This window comes from Xiphophorus hellerii, chromosome 14, assembly GCF_003331165.1.
Source record: "Xiphophorus hellerii strain 12219 chromosome 14, Xiphophorus_hellerii-4.1, whole genome shotgun sequence".
NCBI classification, from domain to species: Eukaryota; Metazoa; Chordata; class Actinopteri; order Cyprinodontiformes; family Poeciliidae; genus Xiphophorus; species Xiphophorus hellerii.
The window spans coordinates 2,556,607-2,573,929 of record NC_045685.1 but is presented as its reverse complement, the minus strand read 5'-3'; the positions used below and the strand labels follow the sequence as shown (position 1 = coordinate 2,573,929).

The following is a 17,323-nucleotide window of genomic DNA, read 5'->3' as shown; positions in this document are numbered from 1 at the left end:
TTAAATTATTTCCACCTTATATGACACTTAAATCTCACTTAAATGTACAATTATTTATACATTTTAAATTTTTGCTATTTGAAACACACATCTTGTGCAACATATAAGCTCCTTTTAAACAGTTTTTTTAAAATCTGGTTTATATTTGTCCTTTTTTGAACTCATCATTCAATTCATTCCATAAATCGACGACAGACACTAACAAAAACTCTTTTTGGTTGTTCTGATACAATAGTTTTCTAAAAATGTCCTTCTCTTAAATTATAATCCCCCTCTCTGTCACAAAACATTTTTTGTATATTATAAACATTTGAAGAAAATCAATGGGACCAGCGAGAGAGAGAGAGAGAGCGAGAGAGAGAGAGAGAGTGAGCGAGTGAGCAACACTAATGATGTTCAGTTCTTCCCTTGTTTAAAGCATAGAACCATTTGGGTTTACCTCAAGTGTTCATAGGTTAGTAAGTAGCTCACATCACTGGTCTCAGTTCATTTTCTGAACATGGAATAGCATGCCATGCATCTCTAAGATTAAATGAGAGGAGGTGGAGGAAAACTGTGGGCCTGGATTACAGAGAGAAATTGTTGGAGGGGAACAACCCTCCTCCCTGGGACTGCCTGAAGTCAATCACAGGTTCCTTTGTCTTGAATGTATTTAGCTGTGGAGTTCTTCAGTACAAGTTAGGTCATTAGCGTACTCGCTATGATCCATTTTGCTCTATTTTGTATCGGAGGAACCCACTTCCTGACCCCCATCTGAATTTCGGGTCACATGTCTGCAACCTAGCAATTACATACGTCATGGCCAAACTTTAGCAACCTCAACAGAGGTCCACGCCTCCAGGAAGCAACCGTTTCTGATCAGCCGAGGGTCCAGATCCCCTAGAAGACGCGATTACCTTAAAACTTTGGCCCTTCTTCAAAACACAGAGAAACTGTTCATTAAAAGTGTCAAAATATTAGGAGAAAATTGAAAAAAATCACCATCACAGCCAGCTCTATAAAAAGACATTTATTTACAAATGTGACTTCAAATGCCCCACAAAAAGATTGTCATATTCAAATGTTCTACAGTTCCAAACTTGAACTGTGCAAAAAGAACCCAGGCAGCATAAAATACATGCACATATCTGTACACTCTGTCAGCAAAATAGATCTGATTACAAAACATAGTCCTCGTTAAAAACACCTCTGGATTTCTTTTACCAAGCGTCTCATTTTTTATTTTTTAAACGTCTTGAAAATGAATACATTTCATTTTTCTTCCTCTTGGTCTTCTATATGAAAATAGTGAGATGCAATATAGCTGCAGTTTGTATAGACGACTTCTGAACGTCATCACTTTTTTTTTTTCTTTGCCTCTTCCATATTTTTAGCAGCAGATTCTCAAAAATAATTAGCAGGTGACATTTTATTTTCTACAACAGTTGAAACAAAAATCCAACTAAGTGCTTCAGTGAGATCAGCAGACAAGGTCATGATTTTCTTGTAGTCAGACGACATGTATGAAACTGACACAGTGGCTCATATATTTAGTAGGAACGCACAAAAGATCGCTATGTTTTATAGCGAAAACATAGCGCTATAAAGGGTGGGGGGGGAGCTGCTAACCAGACAGGGTCAGGTTCTAGAAAAGAGGCCTGAGTTGCACGGAAGTTGGTGTCACGATGACAGTCATACACACATTCCTGACGTTGTCCACTTCCTAATAGAAGTATTTTGCAGAAGCTTGAGTGGATCATTGCACAGGGTGAATCTGGTGAAAACATCTCACAATTTAAGACTTTAGCTAGTATTTCTGTACATCTATGCACCGACATTATTACATCCACAAAAAAGTGATAATGTCTGCGTCACGTATCTGTGTTTCTAAAGTTTCACTCAAATTAGCCTCCAAATAAAATGATTTTCTGCATAAAGATCGACTACGGAGCAACAGTACGGCCATAAGTTTCTGCTCCCCATGTTTTTAAAACTCAGTGTGCGCTACATACAACAAACCACTTTGTTTGGAGCTATTGCACAACAAATTAGGATCTGTTGTCTACTTCTGATCAAGAGTCAATTATACGTACATGCTCATGTAGTTAAACCCAAAATGACTCGTATCTGAAGATGTTTTAAAGCTGCAGTGTGTAACTTATTAAAAAATGTTTTATACATATTTGTTAAAGCTGTCACCATGTTGTGGAAGAATGAGATAGATAATCTGTGAAAAAAAAAAGAAATCGATCTCCTCCCTTAGCTATTATTGCCATCTGAAGGAATGCACTGCTCCCGACAGAAAACAACCAATCAGAGCCAGGAGGAGGGACTTAGCGCTGTCAATCAACCTCAAAAACGCAATGCAAAACATGCTAATGGTGGCGAAACAGTTTGGCATTATGGGAAACCCATTTATCCGCCGTCATCGGTGGCCAAGTTAACTAGCCTTAGCATTCACGACACGCTCTGCTAACGAGCACTACAGAAGCTGCACTGTAGCAGGCACAAAGGCATGATTGACGGCGTTACTGGTGCGTTCGCACCAAACGCGTTTTGCGCGTTGGTTTACAGTCAAAGTCTATGGCGCGTCCAGGGTCTGTTGCAGCGCGTTTGGAGTGTTTTAAGTGTTTGACACGTCCAACAAATAGGCCAGCAACAGAAAACCACGGCTAGAGGAATTTTGACACGCTAGCCGTGCTAGCCTTCGTCCACATAGACTTTGAATGTAAACCAACGCACTAAACGCGTTTGGTGCGAACGCACTATCGTCTGCATTCAAAGTGCACACGCGTTGAACTTGAAGCATTGGACGGATTTTTGACGCGTGTAACGCGTTTGGTGTGAACGCACCATAAGACCCTCCACCTGGCTCTGATTAGTTGTTTCTAGTTGGCACTGGGATGATGCAGAAGACCTTAACTTCTTCACATACCAAACTCTCTCAACATGGTGACTTTTCCAACAAATATGTAAAAAAAAAAAAAAGAGAAAGTATTACAGTTACATACTGCAGCTATAAGGTTTAAAGTTCTCTTATTTTACAAGCATGTGTCGTCTGACTGGAGCTACTAACAGTTTGAAGTGACCCAGAAAGGTGAGACCTAAATCAGACGGTGGGAGCGAATGATGAGGCTGATGGCAGGTAAGCCTTCAAATGTCAAAGACCTGGAACTCATCACATAAGATTCATCATAAAAAATATTTGTGGAAACTTTTAAATTATTCTAATGCCAAACAGGTTTTTTGTAACTTTTTACATAGAAGAGTATAGAAAATGTAGAAAAAGAGCATAGCAAACGTATGCAAGTGTCAGGTGAGGGCTGGGGGTTAAAGGGTTGGTTTGGCGTTTTTGAAGTGAGATTCTGTAAAGTTATTGTCAATAGTTTCTCTACCTGCAGTAGAAAAACTATTGACAATAAAATGTTAGCTGTGGCATCTGTGAGCTCATCATATGTACATCATTTGTTTGAGCTGACTAGCAATTTAACTCTCAAACTAAAAATGTTACATTGTTAGTGTGTGTTGGTGTTAGCGTTGTACTATTAATCTACACTTCACAACATGGAGCTGTTGTGCTTATTGCCGTTTTGTGAGGTTAAACATCTGTTATGATGCAGCCTACCTCCAACTCTAAGCTTTCCATCCAAGGACGATTTTACTTTTTAACAAGCTCATTGTAATTTGACACCATGCATGGCTACCATTAACAATAATAACTTCAGAGAATACTTCAAAATCAAACCTTTAACCTGCTTTTTCCAATCCAGAACCACAACACATTTCTGACATGGCGCCCCCTAAGAAAGAAGCCACTGTTCCAAAACAAACATTGTTTTGGACTAAAACTTGCAACTGCCCACATAGAAAATCTAAATACCTTCTAGAGTAATGTTTTACATTCAGGTGAGACAAAGACTGAGCTGCTGTAAAACATTGATGTGAGTCTTTCAAACGTTGCATTACTTGTCCCATCTGTCAAGCATGGTGGTGGTAGGATTATGTTGAGCATCAGTTGGTTTGCCATCACCGGGTGGAATAATGAAGACGGAGGATTGCCTCCAAATGATTCAACTTAACCAAAATCCAACTGGTAGATTGTTCAACGTAGGCAGAGTTGGATGTTCCAACCACCCAAACACCTCAACCACACAAACAAGCAAGTTACGGAAAGCAAAAAACACAGTTGGAAATTGATGGCCTTTGGGTTATTGCCAGAACTGTGGCAGAAAACTAACCAATTTATATCAATTCTATCAATTTTACTAAGAAGAGTGGTCGAAAATCCAGGCATGCATAGTGTCTGGTCTATGTGTACTTTACTAATGAATATTAAATCAAATATTATTAGCTTAACTGTAGGTATATATCTGACCCTGCCTGAATAAGAGGAAACATGCAGCAAATTCTAATTTGTGTGCTGCTGCTGTGGTGAGTGACAGTAAATCCAACCAATCAGCTGTAGTTGGGCTTTGTTCAGCCAATCAAAGTTCAGGGTGTGTGTTGTGTGTGTATTGTAAACTTAGCACACTTAGAAACTGGATAGCTACTGGTTGCTGTAACCATGGTAGCTTAATGAGACATTCCTGGTATTAGATTAGATTAGGTATTAGAACACCAAGTTTGGAATATATGACTGACAGAAGGACCAGCACAGAAGAGAATTTGCAACAAAAAAGGATTTTCAGCTCCTCTAAATGTATTCCTTGAAGATGGGATAGGTCTGTAATTTTAGGGAAGAGTTATGAACATGTCTAAGATTTTTTTTGATGGAGGTTAACTTGGAAAAAACCAAACAAACAAAAAAACAAAACCAAGAAAAAACTAGAGATTTAAACATGTTAGAACAGGTTGTTTTCTTTTCTCTCTCAATATTTAGAACTCCATATAAGAGTCCGGGGGGTTCTCTGACTGTGTGCCCTGAAATGACTCATTCCCAGTGCATTAGATGTAAACCTTTGACCCTGCATGAATCTGCAGAGCCTTTGTTTCATTTAGCTGCCAAAGCACAAATTAGGTCTGGCACTTCATCCGTCTTTTACCTGAACTCACTGCCTGAACAATGTCCTCACAGTACTTCGAGCCACAACATAACTTATAACACATGATTGAGTAAAAATTATTCTGTTACACAATCAATTTATTGATCATAAACATCACTCTTCATAGAAATGTTCTGCCTCCCAGCTGCCTAATTTCAAATATTGCCAAGTGTAAGGTCTTGCTGAAGTGATCGACTGATGCAGCTGATGTTCTACAAGACTAGCTGAAAGTGCAAAGATATTTCTGAGGCAAGACTGGACACACACACACACACACACACACTTCTTAATTATAGCTTTTGTTCTGGTTTGGTTTTGCCCTTAACCACAACTAATTTCCTCAAGCCTACCGACTGAGCTACAAACCAGTGGTGGACCACCAAACTGCTCAATCTGATGTGCCAAAATACACCATCAGTTTTAAACACAACTTCTACTTTTATTGTTAATACAAAAGTGGACAAACCCGCCCCAAACATCACACTGTTCCAAGTTTCGCTGCCATATTGGTTGGACTGAAACGCCGCTGGTTTCTATAGAGTACTAGCATGTTCTCTGAGGAACAGAAACAACATTTATTTTTCCACTTGCAGTCGTCTGTGTTGTTGCTAGTCGGCATTGAGTGGTTATAGTTTAAGAACTGAGCTCAGTTCACGACCAATGGACTTACAGTATGTGTTGAGGCCATTACACCTTCAACATTTTATTGGACAACATTTCTAACTCATTAAGAAGTTTCCATTGGAATTCTACCATCTAAAATGTTTACTCTGAGAGCTCACACGCATTCTTAAAATAGTCGTATTCGCATGAGTTTGGATGAAGTTACTTCAGATCTGTAAATTCAGTATTGCACTTCTCAGTTTTTCCATATTTTCCACCAGTCTGTGTTGCTAGCTGTCTAAAATAACTTAGCAACGTCCCGATAAAGATGGTTTTTATCACTGATTGCTATCAGACATGTGAAATTTAGGTATTTGATGATGCAGAGTCTGAATCTTTCCGTTTCTCAGAACGGTGACAAATGTTTAGTCCAGAACTGAATTATTAATATTTGGAGTGATTTGTTGAAGTTCAAAGGTAATGCTAAGATGTTATCCTGGGTTGAGAACTTGCTGATAATGTTATAATATTTTAATGCCCTTCAGATGAAGTTGTTCTCATGTTTAGCAAACTGCTCTGGACCTCTAACATTCAACCGACCGGCACTGGATGCTGTCTGGAGAGATCTGAAGGGAAACTTTGCTGGTTTCGGCTGCACAAATATAGCAGATATAGCGATGCTGCACTCTTGACTTAGTAACTGCCTTTCTTCCCCCAATTTGCTTTTATAGGATCGTTTCACGGATTTTAATTAAGGGAAAGGTTGTGGGACATTCACATTAAATTTTCTATCTAGAAGGAACAACCATTACCCCAAAAATATTTTTGCACTCTTCAGTGACAACTCTCATCTAGGTGCTGTTCCTCCCAAGCCATTAAATAATTTTAATATTAGCAACGCACCAAAAACCCCCGAATTACCAGAGTAAAACCTGTTAAATGTTCATACATATTGTCAAGAAATTGACTGTTTTGGAACGTTTAACAAGACGCTTGAAAAGAATAAAAATAAATATTTAGTTGAAGCTTTACCAAACTTCTAAGCATTCTACCTTAAGCATGACACACTTTATGAGCAGTACCAACTTTTGGTGATAGAAAATATGAAGATGAATAGAATTCTATCCATACTGCAGATGAAAATCAGGCAAAAAGAAAAAGCAGAGATTCTGAAACTATGTGACGAACTTGTTGTGCATGGAGATAACTAGCTTAGCTACTGAATGGTTCTGTATGTGTCTAAAGATGAAACATGCAGAGATAAACAACTGGAACCATTCTATCATCCATGTTCATCAGCAAAATGACTCAACTACTGCCACCTAAAACACATATAATCAGGTAACTATACAGTTATAAGTACCTTTTGAACCTTGAAGCAGACGTTAAAGCTGCAGTATGTAACCTTTGAGTTATATTTATTGAAACTGTCACCATCTTGTGACAATGAGTCAAATAATCTGTGAAAAGAAAAGAAATCTAACTCCTCTGCCTTCTTCCAGTGCTAACAAGAAGCAGCCAATCAGAGCCAGGAGGAGGGTCTTAGCGCTGTTATTTATGCTCATGTACACATCGCTCATTCCCCCACCGTCCTATGCTCTCTGCTACCGTAGGGTAGGTAAACAACTTTTCTGGGACGGTAAGTGGTTTTCCCGCCGTTAGTACATTTGGCAGCGCGTACTCGAGCATGACTGACAGCACTAATCCCCTCCTCCTGGCTCTGATTGGTTGTTTTTGGTGCATTTCTTCAGATGGCAATAGAAGCACTGGGTGGATGTGACAGAGACAATCTTTTCACAGATTTTCTGTCTCATACTGTACTGTCACAGCATGGTGACAGCTTTAACAAATATGCAAAAAAAAGACAAGCATTTTTTTTGTAAAAGTTACACACTGCAGCTTTAAACAGACATTTTTTTTGAAGCTCACAATTCTGTATTAAAATGAACTTTTACTGATCCAATGAAATATTCCAATCTTAAATGTCATGTTTTCATTAACTGTAAGTGAAATATAATCATAATTAACAGAAATGAACGGTTGAAAACTGTATGCAATCTATATAATGCGCTTCCCCCAATTGAGTTATTGAAATAAATGAACTCTTCAATAATATTAAAATTTACTGAATATGACTAAACTTAGGACATATTAAAGATTGAACCTCCGCTTTAAAAACAAAGTGGCAAAAAAAACCTGATGCTAAAAATCAAACCATAAATATAAAAATAAACTAGATATCTTGCAGAATATACTACCAATGACAGAATTCCTGTTCCTGTACTTCAGTGCAGCTACAGCAGTAATGATTCTTCCGGAAGGTTCACACAGCCAGAGATAACAGAAAACCTGCGGAAGATGTCCGATTGCAGTCAAATGGGAAAGTGTCGCTCATAACAAGTAGCATGAATTATGGATCAGCCAACAAAACCTGGACCTGCTTTAGATCCTCCTATGACCCGACTCATACAGCAGGGATGAAGGCCAAACCCAATCATCACCATTTGTTTGGTTGTCCCAACGAATCAAGATAACAGCAAAATAAAGCGTCTGATTACCTCACAGGCCTAAAAGCTGCATAATATTTTTTTTTTGTAAAAAACTGGAAAATTTCACCAAATAAGCCTTTACTAAGTTTGACTCAAAGTTTGTGGAAGCACATAAAAAAACCACGAGTCGTGAAGATGATTTGTGTTCCGGTCATCAGGTCAGTGAAGGAACAGAACGCTCCCCGGAGCATTAACCTTAGTTTCAACACATTCTGAGATGTGACTGCCTTTCGTATAAAGGAAACCATAAATAACGCTTACTTAGAAATTTGGCTCATTATAACCCCCCAAACCTGTCAGCACTGTCCAGTCAATTTGTAAAGGACATCAGCGCCAGTTCACCGTTAAAACATACCAAACCCTTGATTGCCTAAATATTGTACAGCAACAGGACAAAAGCAGATAAGCCTGTGTAGGTAGAGAAAGGGCGGGGGGTCAGGAAAAACAGAGAGAGCTGGGGGACGAGGTGAGGGTGCAGACTGGGGTGGGGACGCCATAGTAAGAAGGGTTTGTTAAAGGAAAGAGCAACATGAAAAAGAGAAGAACTCCCATCAGGTAGGATGATAAAATGGCGAGGCGTTGGGGGTGCTCCAGTGCAGTGCTGATGGCTGGGAAACCCATGTAGTTACAAAAGGAGTGACAGAGAACCGGACCAATCAGGTGACCTGGAAAAGACACGTAGAGAGAGAGGTCAGAGTGACCAAAAGTCATGAAGACACACAATCCTTCATGGTTACCATACAGTGCTTCCCCCTGTAAACATGGCTGCCTGCCAGGCTGAGAGCCACTCACTTGTTTATTTTGAATAAACATTTAAATCCCACCATGACGTTTAATACCAGCTCTGTTGCGCTTCTGTCTACATAGGTCAACACTTGAGAAGACGACGTTCATCATCTTGGCATGTAAATTTACACAAATCCATAGAAAATTCATACTATAAAATAATCTAAATATTCTCAGATGGTTATGTCAATTTAGAATTAGCATTATATTTTACACTTAGCCAAATAAATATTTCTGAAAAGAATTCCGAATTGAATCCATCATTGAACAAAAGATATTCTGTAATGGCCATGCCTACATCTGATATATTATTATTTTTATGTCCCACTGTCAAATGTCAGAAGTTTTTAATGGTTGGGTTTTTCTACCAGACTGCATTAAATATGCACAAATGAAATTTATTTTACAATTTTTCATTCAGAACACTTCCTCCGCCTGACCTGCTGGTGTTGGTCAGAGGGTCCAGTGGCACCGCTGCATGGCAGCCTCGCCTCTGTCAGACTGTGACTACTATCCAGTAACTTCCCACCATCAGTGTGTGTGTGTGTGTGTGTGTGTATTACTGACTATAGTGTAAAGCGCTTTGGTCTTCCTCTGGACATGATAAAGTGCTGTAATATTACAGGCCATTTAGGATAATATTTACATTATTTTTTTAAACGTTCGTTTGTTTGAAGAACCACTGGGTGATTAATTTATTAGGACTTATCTGAAGTGCAAAAAAATGTGATTATTGGTTTTATTTTTCTGTGATTGCCTTTTTTTTTTCAAGAATATTTTTGGTGTTTATGTTTTGTGAAGAATTTGTCTTGTCATGTTTTCAAACTTCAAACATTTTTTTAAAACTTTTATTTTTTAGCAACTTTTATTTATCCAGACCCAGAATGTAAATGAATAATAAACGAGACCAAACCTGTTCTGATGAAGATGAATGCAGTGTAAGCTCCAAACACTGCTGTGTAGGAGAACTGAAACACTGCAGCAAACCAGAAACGCAAACATTTCATCAGAAGATTATTCTTCATGCTTGGTGATGCTAACAATAATCAGTATGAAAAAGGTCACCTCTCACCTGCTGAGAAGAAAATTCCTGACAGCGTGCCCTGTCTGAACCTCAGCAGCTCTATGACATGGTGAAAATGAGCTGAAATAGAGGCCAAAGAGAACAGTTACAACTGAAGCAAAAAAAATATAGAATTTATGATTGACAACAGAGACACCAGCTGACGGGTCTAATATGTAGAAAATACAACAATAGGCTGCTGACAGACAAACTCTTCTGGACAATCAGTCAACTTGTGTATCCTACAGAGATGACCTGAGGGAATACAAATAGCAGTTTTTCATTTATAAATGGTAAAAAAAAAAAAATTTGGTCTTGTAGATAAATGTAATTCAGTGATGCCAGCCTGCTTAGCCAAGGCAGGTTTGGCAGAGAAGCAAACAGTTGGAAATTCAAAGTGCCCTAAATTATAAACTCAAAAAGGAAATAGGATTTAATAATTTGCCTTGCAATGGTCTTAATATGCAGAACTACTAAAAGCATTGAGTAGATAAAACAAATGTTAAATTACAGACACTTACAGGAGAATTTACGTTCAAATAAGAACATTAGGTCCGACTTTAATATTCAAACCTGATTCCAAAGAGCAGGCTGTTTCCTGAGCTGAGGAGTTAAATGCTGCCTCACCTTATTTAGTTCTGGTACTGAGAACATGGACTAAACAGGAGTCTGAAGACTTCACTCTGCCCCAGTGTGCTTTACAGATCAGAAGAAGAATATTAAAATCTGTAATTTGACTATGATTATGAATGGACACAGAGATATAAAGTTGCATCTCGTCAGAGCTATGTTTAACCAGCAGCCTGAGAATCGACCTTTGGTAACCTCACACCCAGATTACTAATTACCAAATGACACAAAGTAGTCCCTGCCACCCATTTAAGACCTGAAGCAGAGTCTTAAACAATCCCACCTGTTTCCTCAGTATGTTATGATCCACTGTATTAAACAAAGCACTGAGATAACGGAATATCAACAGACAAATTCTAGAACTATTGTTGTTAAAATGTACATCATTTGAAACTTTTACCATGTAGCCAGTTAGCTAGATAGCTTTATTTTTCCCTGTAGGAAAATTGGTTTGCAGCATTGAAGCATAAGTATTCATATAAAAGACATTCACAAACATGACATAAACAATGAATAAATGCAACATCAATAGCAAAGAAGTTAAGTCTCTGTAATTTGTACCATTTTACTGTTTCATGATTTATTCACTTGTGGCATGCAAGAAAATTTTGTCCTGTTATGGGGGAATCTAAGCCCTGACTGAAAGGTGGAGAAGAGATTTATTTTTTTTTATAGTTTCTTATTGTAGGTGTATCTACATTTGGTTTCCTGAGATCCTGTGGAAAGTGACTGGAATGAAGAAAGTATTTTCTATCCATGACTCCGTGGTTGGATCTGCTCCGGCTCGCTCACCACCTTTCACTCAAACTGGATGATAAGGAAGGTGTTCTTGCAGAGCAGGTTCACCTGTATCAGCATTTACATGAACCCCTGTGAGGAGTCATTTCTCTTTGGAGAACACCGCACCACTCTGTCAAGTAGGGCATGCTCTACTTGTGCAAAATCAATGCGAATAGTCGTGCTGTTAGAGGTGCATGTTGAGCTTGCTGCATAGTGAGAATGAATGATTTATCTTTGTGAAAAAAGATTTATGTGCGTTGTGTGCGATTCCCCCTCACGCTCGCCCAGAGTTTGCTGCTGAGTTTTACTCACCCACTCCAAAAAACAGAGGGCAGGTGAAGATGGCAGTGGAAGGACCGGCACACGGCACCAGCATGGGCAACATGCAGGCTCTGAACACCAACTCTTCTGTCAGTGGTGCCACCACCTGATTCCTCAACCAGCGCATGTCGCTGAGGCACAGCGTCCAGAAGCACGGGTCTTTAACGAGAGGCAAACCAGAAGTGAAAGCTTTGCTGCTTGCTGTAAGTCAGTGCAAAATGTTTTTCTCCAGAAATAAAATTCATTTGTAAGTTTATTTACAAATGAACTCACTGATGCATCAAAGAGGCTTTAAATAGAGATTCACCAATCAGGGATTTTTGGCTAATTCCCATTTTATCATTTTTGTACAATTCTGACTTGCTGATATAAATTTCAGCCAAAATCAACAGCCCTTCCTGTTATTGGTCACTGTTCAAGAGCCAAAAAAAATGTCTGGGGTTTTTCAACTGTTTTGGGATCTTGTTATTGTGCTGAACCCAAAACTCCCATTGGTTTTGCTCAATCAGGTCAACTTTCTGAACTATGGAGCAACATGAGCATCAAAATGCAGGACTTGTTCTCACATCTGGAGAATCTGATCAATGAGTGATGAGCAGGAGGAGAGATTCCACCAGGACAGAACAGAGACGGAGAATTTTACACAATGAAGACGTCATGTTCAGTTCACATGTACTTACATTTAACAGTGTTTATTATTCAATTTACAGAAATCTGAGTTTTAATACACTCTGTTAGAAAACTTTTTTTTCTCCTAAAACCTTTTTTGGATGAGAAATATTAACAGAAATGAACTGATAATGTCACAAAAATGTAATCGATTTAGTCAGTAGATCGAATTTCTCTAAATCAAATTAGGATACCAACCTGACTTGATTGGGAAAAATAGATGTCATTTTTGGATTCAGTGTTGCAAAATAGTCATAATTCAGTTGAAAAAGCATAGATAACTTCCAGGAAATATTCATTTGTAACCCAGTGTTGTTACTTAGTATTGGGAGCAGATGTGATGTCACTGTTTTACTGCAACACAAACCTTCATGGTGCAAAGAAATAGCTCTCTACATTCTCTATGAGGGCAGCCATATTGCCCACATAGAGAATGTAGAGAACCATTTCATATTTTAGTCCCTGCACTGTAGGGACTAAAATAGCTAACTCAATATTAAAACTATTTCTTATGTAAGAGATTATGATTTTATGAAACCCAGATTGGTATTCATCTAAAATGTTTTCTCATTCCAGTAAACAGACAAAAAACAATAACAGCTTTTTTCTTGTTCAAAGTAAAAGGTAGTTTAGCTTTAACTATGTAACTATTTGGCTAAAAGGAATCTGAGCTTGCTTTTATCCCCCAACCACAAAATGTTTAAAATGGGAAGAGACTGATCATGTTCGGAGCGATAGATTAATAATATCCACTAAGAAGAGCCAGTCACTATGTTATTAAATGATACAAATATCCAGAAAATAAAACATTATAATTAAAGTATGAAGCACAGCCATATTTATAAAGAATGTGGATAAAAAATTGGCAACAGATCAACTGGGATGTTCAACGTGTAACATGAATGTGCAAAAAACAGAGCTGGCACTAATGTTTCAGAAACAAAGAGGCAGTTAGGTTGATATGGGATTCAACCTGACTCCTTAATGTGTGTCTGCGTAGGCAGACAAACTAAAGTTTAAAATGAAATGCTGGTTTATGCAGAAAAGCGAAAAGAAAGCTTCTGGACTCACCAAGCACCACACGAACACCATCTGTGAAGCTCCAGGGACTGTCCATGGACAGCTGCATTAGTGGGCCCAGAAACAGGACCTGCAGGAAAACGCAGCATCAGTTCAGTTTTATACATAAAACACCAGATTCCACCAGATTCTAATAATGAAATAATATTGTAAACAAACAACCACAAACAAACCCCAAAAACATTAAATGCTCCTATTACATGTTTCTACAGTCTAACTAGCTCAAGCTGTAAGAACTATTTCCCTTCTGTTGTTATTAGGATTCGACTTCAGCATTTTTCCAAGAATTCATTTGGAGTGGATGATTTCTTACCATAGTCAGCAGCAGAGGCAGAACAATCGCAGGAATAAAACCTTCAAGGCGAATGCCCAACAGGGCCAACAATGGTGAGACAGTCTGACAAAACGCACAACAACAAAGGTACAGTAAGGATAAAAACAGTATTTACTTAAACATGTGCCACTTTTGCCTAATCAACTGACATTAAGACAAAGAGGATATGCAAACTCATTCAAAACAAAATATTTCAAATCAGTGATACGTCAGGTCCATGAAGTTATTAGCGGGAAACCACAGAGAAACGCTTTTAGAAAAAAATGGAAGTGTTTTATACGAGGCTATAAAGGAACTTTGAAAGGAGGGAATTATTTTTATTAGTTTGATCTTCAATACCGCTTTGGTACCGTGAAGGTTTTCTGGTCTCTGGTGGCAGATGAAATTCATTTTTGCACTTGCAAAGAGCAGGGGCCTCATGCATAAAGCATGCATATAATGTAATAATGACAAAACCTGCGATATGATGGGATGTTATATAGACCAAGAAATTAAATAAAATTACTTTTTTAAATGAAAAAATGATTTTCTTTTGAGGAATGGTTAGAGGTATTTGGAACATAAATATATGGATATATTTCAGTATAGTTTATTTCTGTAATTTCAGCTCTCTGTAAAAGAATGAATCCCTGGAATACATCGTTCATTTGAACAAAGTTTGTTTTAAACTCACCTTGACTGCTGTGAATTCTCTCCATGCCCAAACAAAGAGAGGCGAAAGGCCCGACACGACCAGGACGCTGGTGAAGCGCCTCTTTATCACCGCAGGATGATCCCTGAAGACAGAGGACAGGCATTAGGGTCAAAGTGCACTAGTGGGATTTAGAGGGCCACAAACACACTGACACGTCAGGGCATGTTGCTGCCACTTGGGAGCATTTCTAAGACAGACAATCTTTGATAGTGGAGGAGGTATACCTTGTCTGGTGGCGGTTTTTCTAAAGACCGATAGTTTGCTTTGTGACTAAAGAAAAACTGGATCTATGTGAAAACAGTTCAATAAGCTAAAGGGAGCAGCTGACAGGACGCAAATAAATCTATGAACAATCACCTTTAGAAAGCCCCAGTAGCAGCAAATCTCCATTTCTAAACTGCTTTAGCTTTATTGTCATGTGTTGTTAAAATGGGTGAAAAACTATCACAATCCTACATTTGACACACATTTTCTTTCATATACCCAATGAAGCGTTTGGAGTCATAAAATGTGGGCATAAGCAGTGAGCTAAAAGGGACAAGGAACAGAAGAACTAAAGTCACAGAAATATGGGCTACTTGACAAGGTTTATTGGGATTTTTTTTCAGCTAGAGACGGGATGGATAGAGATAAAAGGGAAATTGAGAACAGATTTTTTTTTGTTTTGTTTTAACGAGTTTTACAAACTAGTTTTAATAGATTTTGCATTTACTGTAGAAGAATCCAGTTCAGTTGAGCATTCTAGGTTTGTTCTGGAGCAGCCGTAGCTTAGAGCAGCTAAACACCGCGGAATAGCCTTTAGTCTAATGCTCGTTAATACTCACCTGGGCAGGTCGCTCCTCCAGACATATAAACTGCCAACATAGCAGCAGGCAAGCAGCAGGCAGGACAGCACTGACAGCCAGCACAGTCCACCCGAAGCCTCTTCCATGTGCTCTGTCACAATGCCTTCCTCCTCCGCCATGATGGCTCACACAGGTGAAGAAGGAGCACTAAGCAGAGCCGGCCCGCCTCCTGGACCATCTGGCACGCGCCGACATCAGCACAAATCAGAAGAATCTGTCAAAAACTCTGTTATACCTGTTGGTTGAACTGCTAGCGATTCGGCGCTTTCTAACTGCGTCATCATCGGCTTCCTTCTTTTTCCTCGGTATGTTGTCGTTTGAGACACCTCTGGGTATGTTATCGCCCCCAACAGGTGGAGATACACATGTACCCCAGGGTTATAGCAGTTTTGTTTTCCAGCCCGTCTGCAGCACTCTGTTAATGTGAATCAAAATGGTTTAGAGTTTAATTCTCTAAATTAGAATTTTATTGAAAAGTCCATTCATTTCAGGAATTTTATCACTGTGAAAGTGATGATGGTATTACATAGATTAATTACACAGACGGGTTTTCCCCAGCCTTTATTTCTGTTAATTATGATGATTTGATCCTGCTTACGTTAAGGAAAACATGACATTTAAAATTAGAATATTACAACAAATAATCTAACAAAATAAAAACATTTTTTAGAAACCACCACTGAGGAGATAATCTAGATTAGAAGATTTTTTTTAGGTGTCTGTGAAATTTCATGTGGCTGTATGATGCAATGGGATTTGAAGACATTCAAAATAAAAATAAAATTAAAAATAAAAACAAGGAAAATGTCAGCTTTTTAAAACATGCAATGCTTAGAAAAATATCTTGGGACCAGATGTATAGAATACCCAAAAATTGCACTCAAGTAACTAAGAGCAGAACATTCCTCCAGGTCCATGCCTGGCAGACCTAGAACGCTGACCCTCCAGATCTTTTTATTTTTTCCAAGGAATATTAGATCTCTCTTGTTTTCAGCAAACACAGAGATGAACGACAGTTTGTGTATCTTCTGCATTCCTTGGGTTGTTATTTACTTTAGTGGTATTTTTCACATTTTTGTTTTTCTATGTTCTTTCTGTGGACTTGCTTATTTGTTGGGATCATCAAGTCAAGCAACGACAGCTTTGCTTTACATTTAATTACAACTGGTAAATACATTTTACCAGTTGTAATTAAATTTCCTGTTTCTGGTTCTCTCTGGTGCTCTGGCTCGCTGGCCACAGTATGAAATCATAACTGTTTGGTCGACTGGTCTTTAAATTCTCCTTAGGTATGACTAAAAAATAAATGTAATGAGTAAAATATTAAAAATGAAACTTCAGGTCTGCACAGTGGCACCATAGGTAGCACTGTTGCCTTACAGCAAGAAAGTAATAATAATAATAATAATAATAATAATAATAATAATAATAATAATAATAATAATAATCCCACACAAAGAACAGAATATTCAGTCTGTAACAGTTTATGTTTTTAGGGTTGATGTCTATTTGAGATTATTAGATTAGCTACCACTATTATTAGCTAATCTAATACAGTGGTGGTTGATTAGGTCACTTAAACACCTGCTCTACTGATGATCTGTCAGAGAGTTAGTGTTTAAGTTGCTTTTTAAAATATTTTTTAACTAAACCGAAACACACAGAATTCCACACCACATCTACATGTTAAGGTTGTCAAAATCAGTGTTGTCAGTAACTTTGTAACGACATCACATCACTGACTGTGACGTCGCGTTACTACTTTCTTTTGTAATTGTATTTCCTCTGTGGGTTTTGAGGAGCGACCGCCATTTCTACCTAACAGTTAGCAGCTGTGACACAAATTAAACAATGGAGGGAGGAGGCAGATCTGCAATTTGTTGCTGGAAGAATTGGCAAAGCTCAATGTAATTTTTACAAATGGCGGAGGGTTGTTGTCAACAGGTGC

At 38.4% G+C, this 17,323-nt stretch overlaps 1 protein-coding gene across 1 annotated transcript; it reads right to left on the bottom strand.

Moving 5' to 3' along the window:
* Positions 1 to 994: 994 nt before the first annotated feature.
* Positions 995 to 15,686, bottom strand: rce1a (Ras converting CAAX endopeptidase 1a). The gene is made up of 8 exons (XM_032583455.1): positions 15,355 to 15,686; positions 14,510 to 14,612; positions 13,816 to 13,899; positions 13,494 to 13,572; positions 11,745 to 11,912; positions 10,032 to 10,103; positions 9,873 to 9,935; positions 995 to 8,838 (listed from the first exon to the last, which is right to left on the bottom strand). Exons 1-8 carry the CDS (start codon positions 15,492 to 15,494, stop codon positions 8,609 to 8,611), a joined length of 939 nt encoding a protein of 312 aa, XP_032439346.1. The 5' UTR covers positions 15,495 to 15,686; the 3' UTR covers positions 995 to 8,608.
* Positions 15,687 to 17,323: the final 1,637 nt, after the last annotated feature.

Excerpts from the sequence above, each read along its gene's own strand:
- rce1a (XM_032583455.1), bottom strand. The coding sequence starts at position 15,494 with ATGGCGGAGGAGGAAGGCATTGTGACAGAGCACATGGAAGAGGCTTCG. Across the intron at positions 13,573-13,815 it reads TGCCTCTGCTGCTGACTATG|GTCCTGTTTCTGGGCCCACT; the intron begins GTAAGAAATCAT and ends GTTTTCCTGCAG. Across the intron at positions 11,913-13,493 it reads TGGTGTTCGTGTGGTGCTTG|ACCCGTGCTTCTGGACGCTG; the intron begins GTGAGTCCAGAA and ends CTCTCGTTAAAG.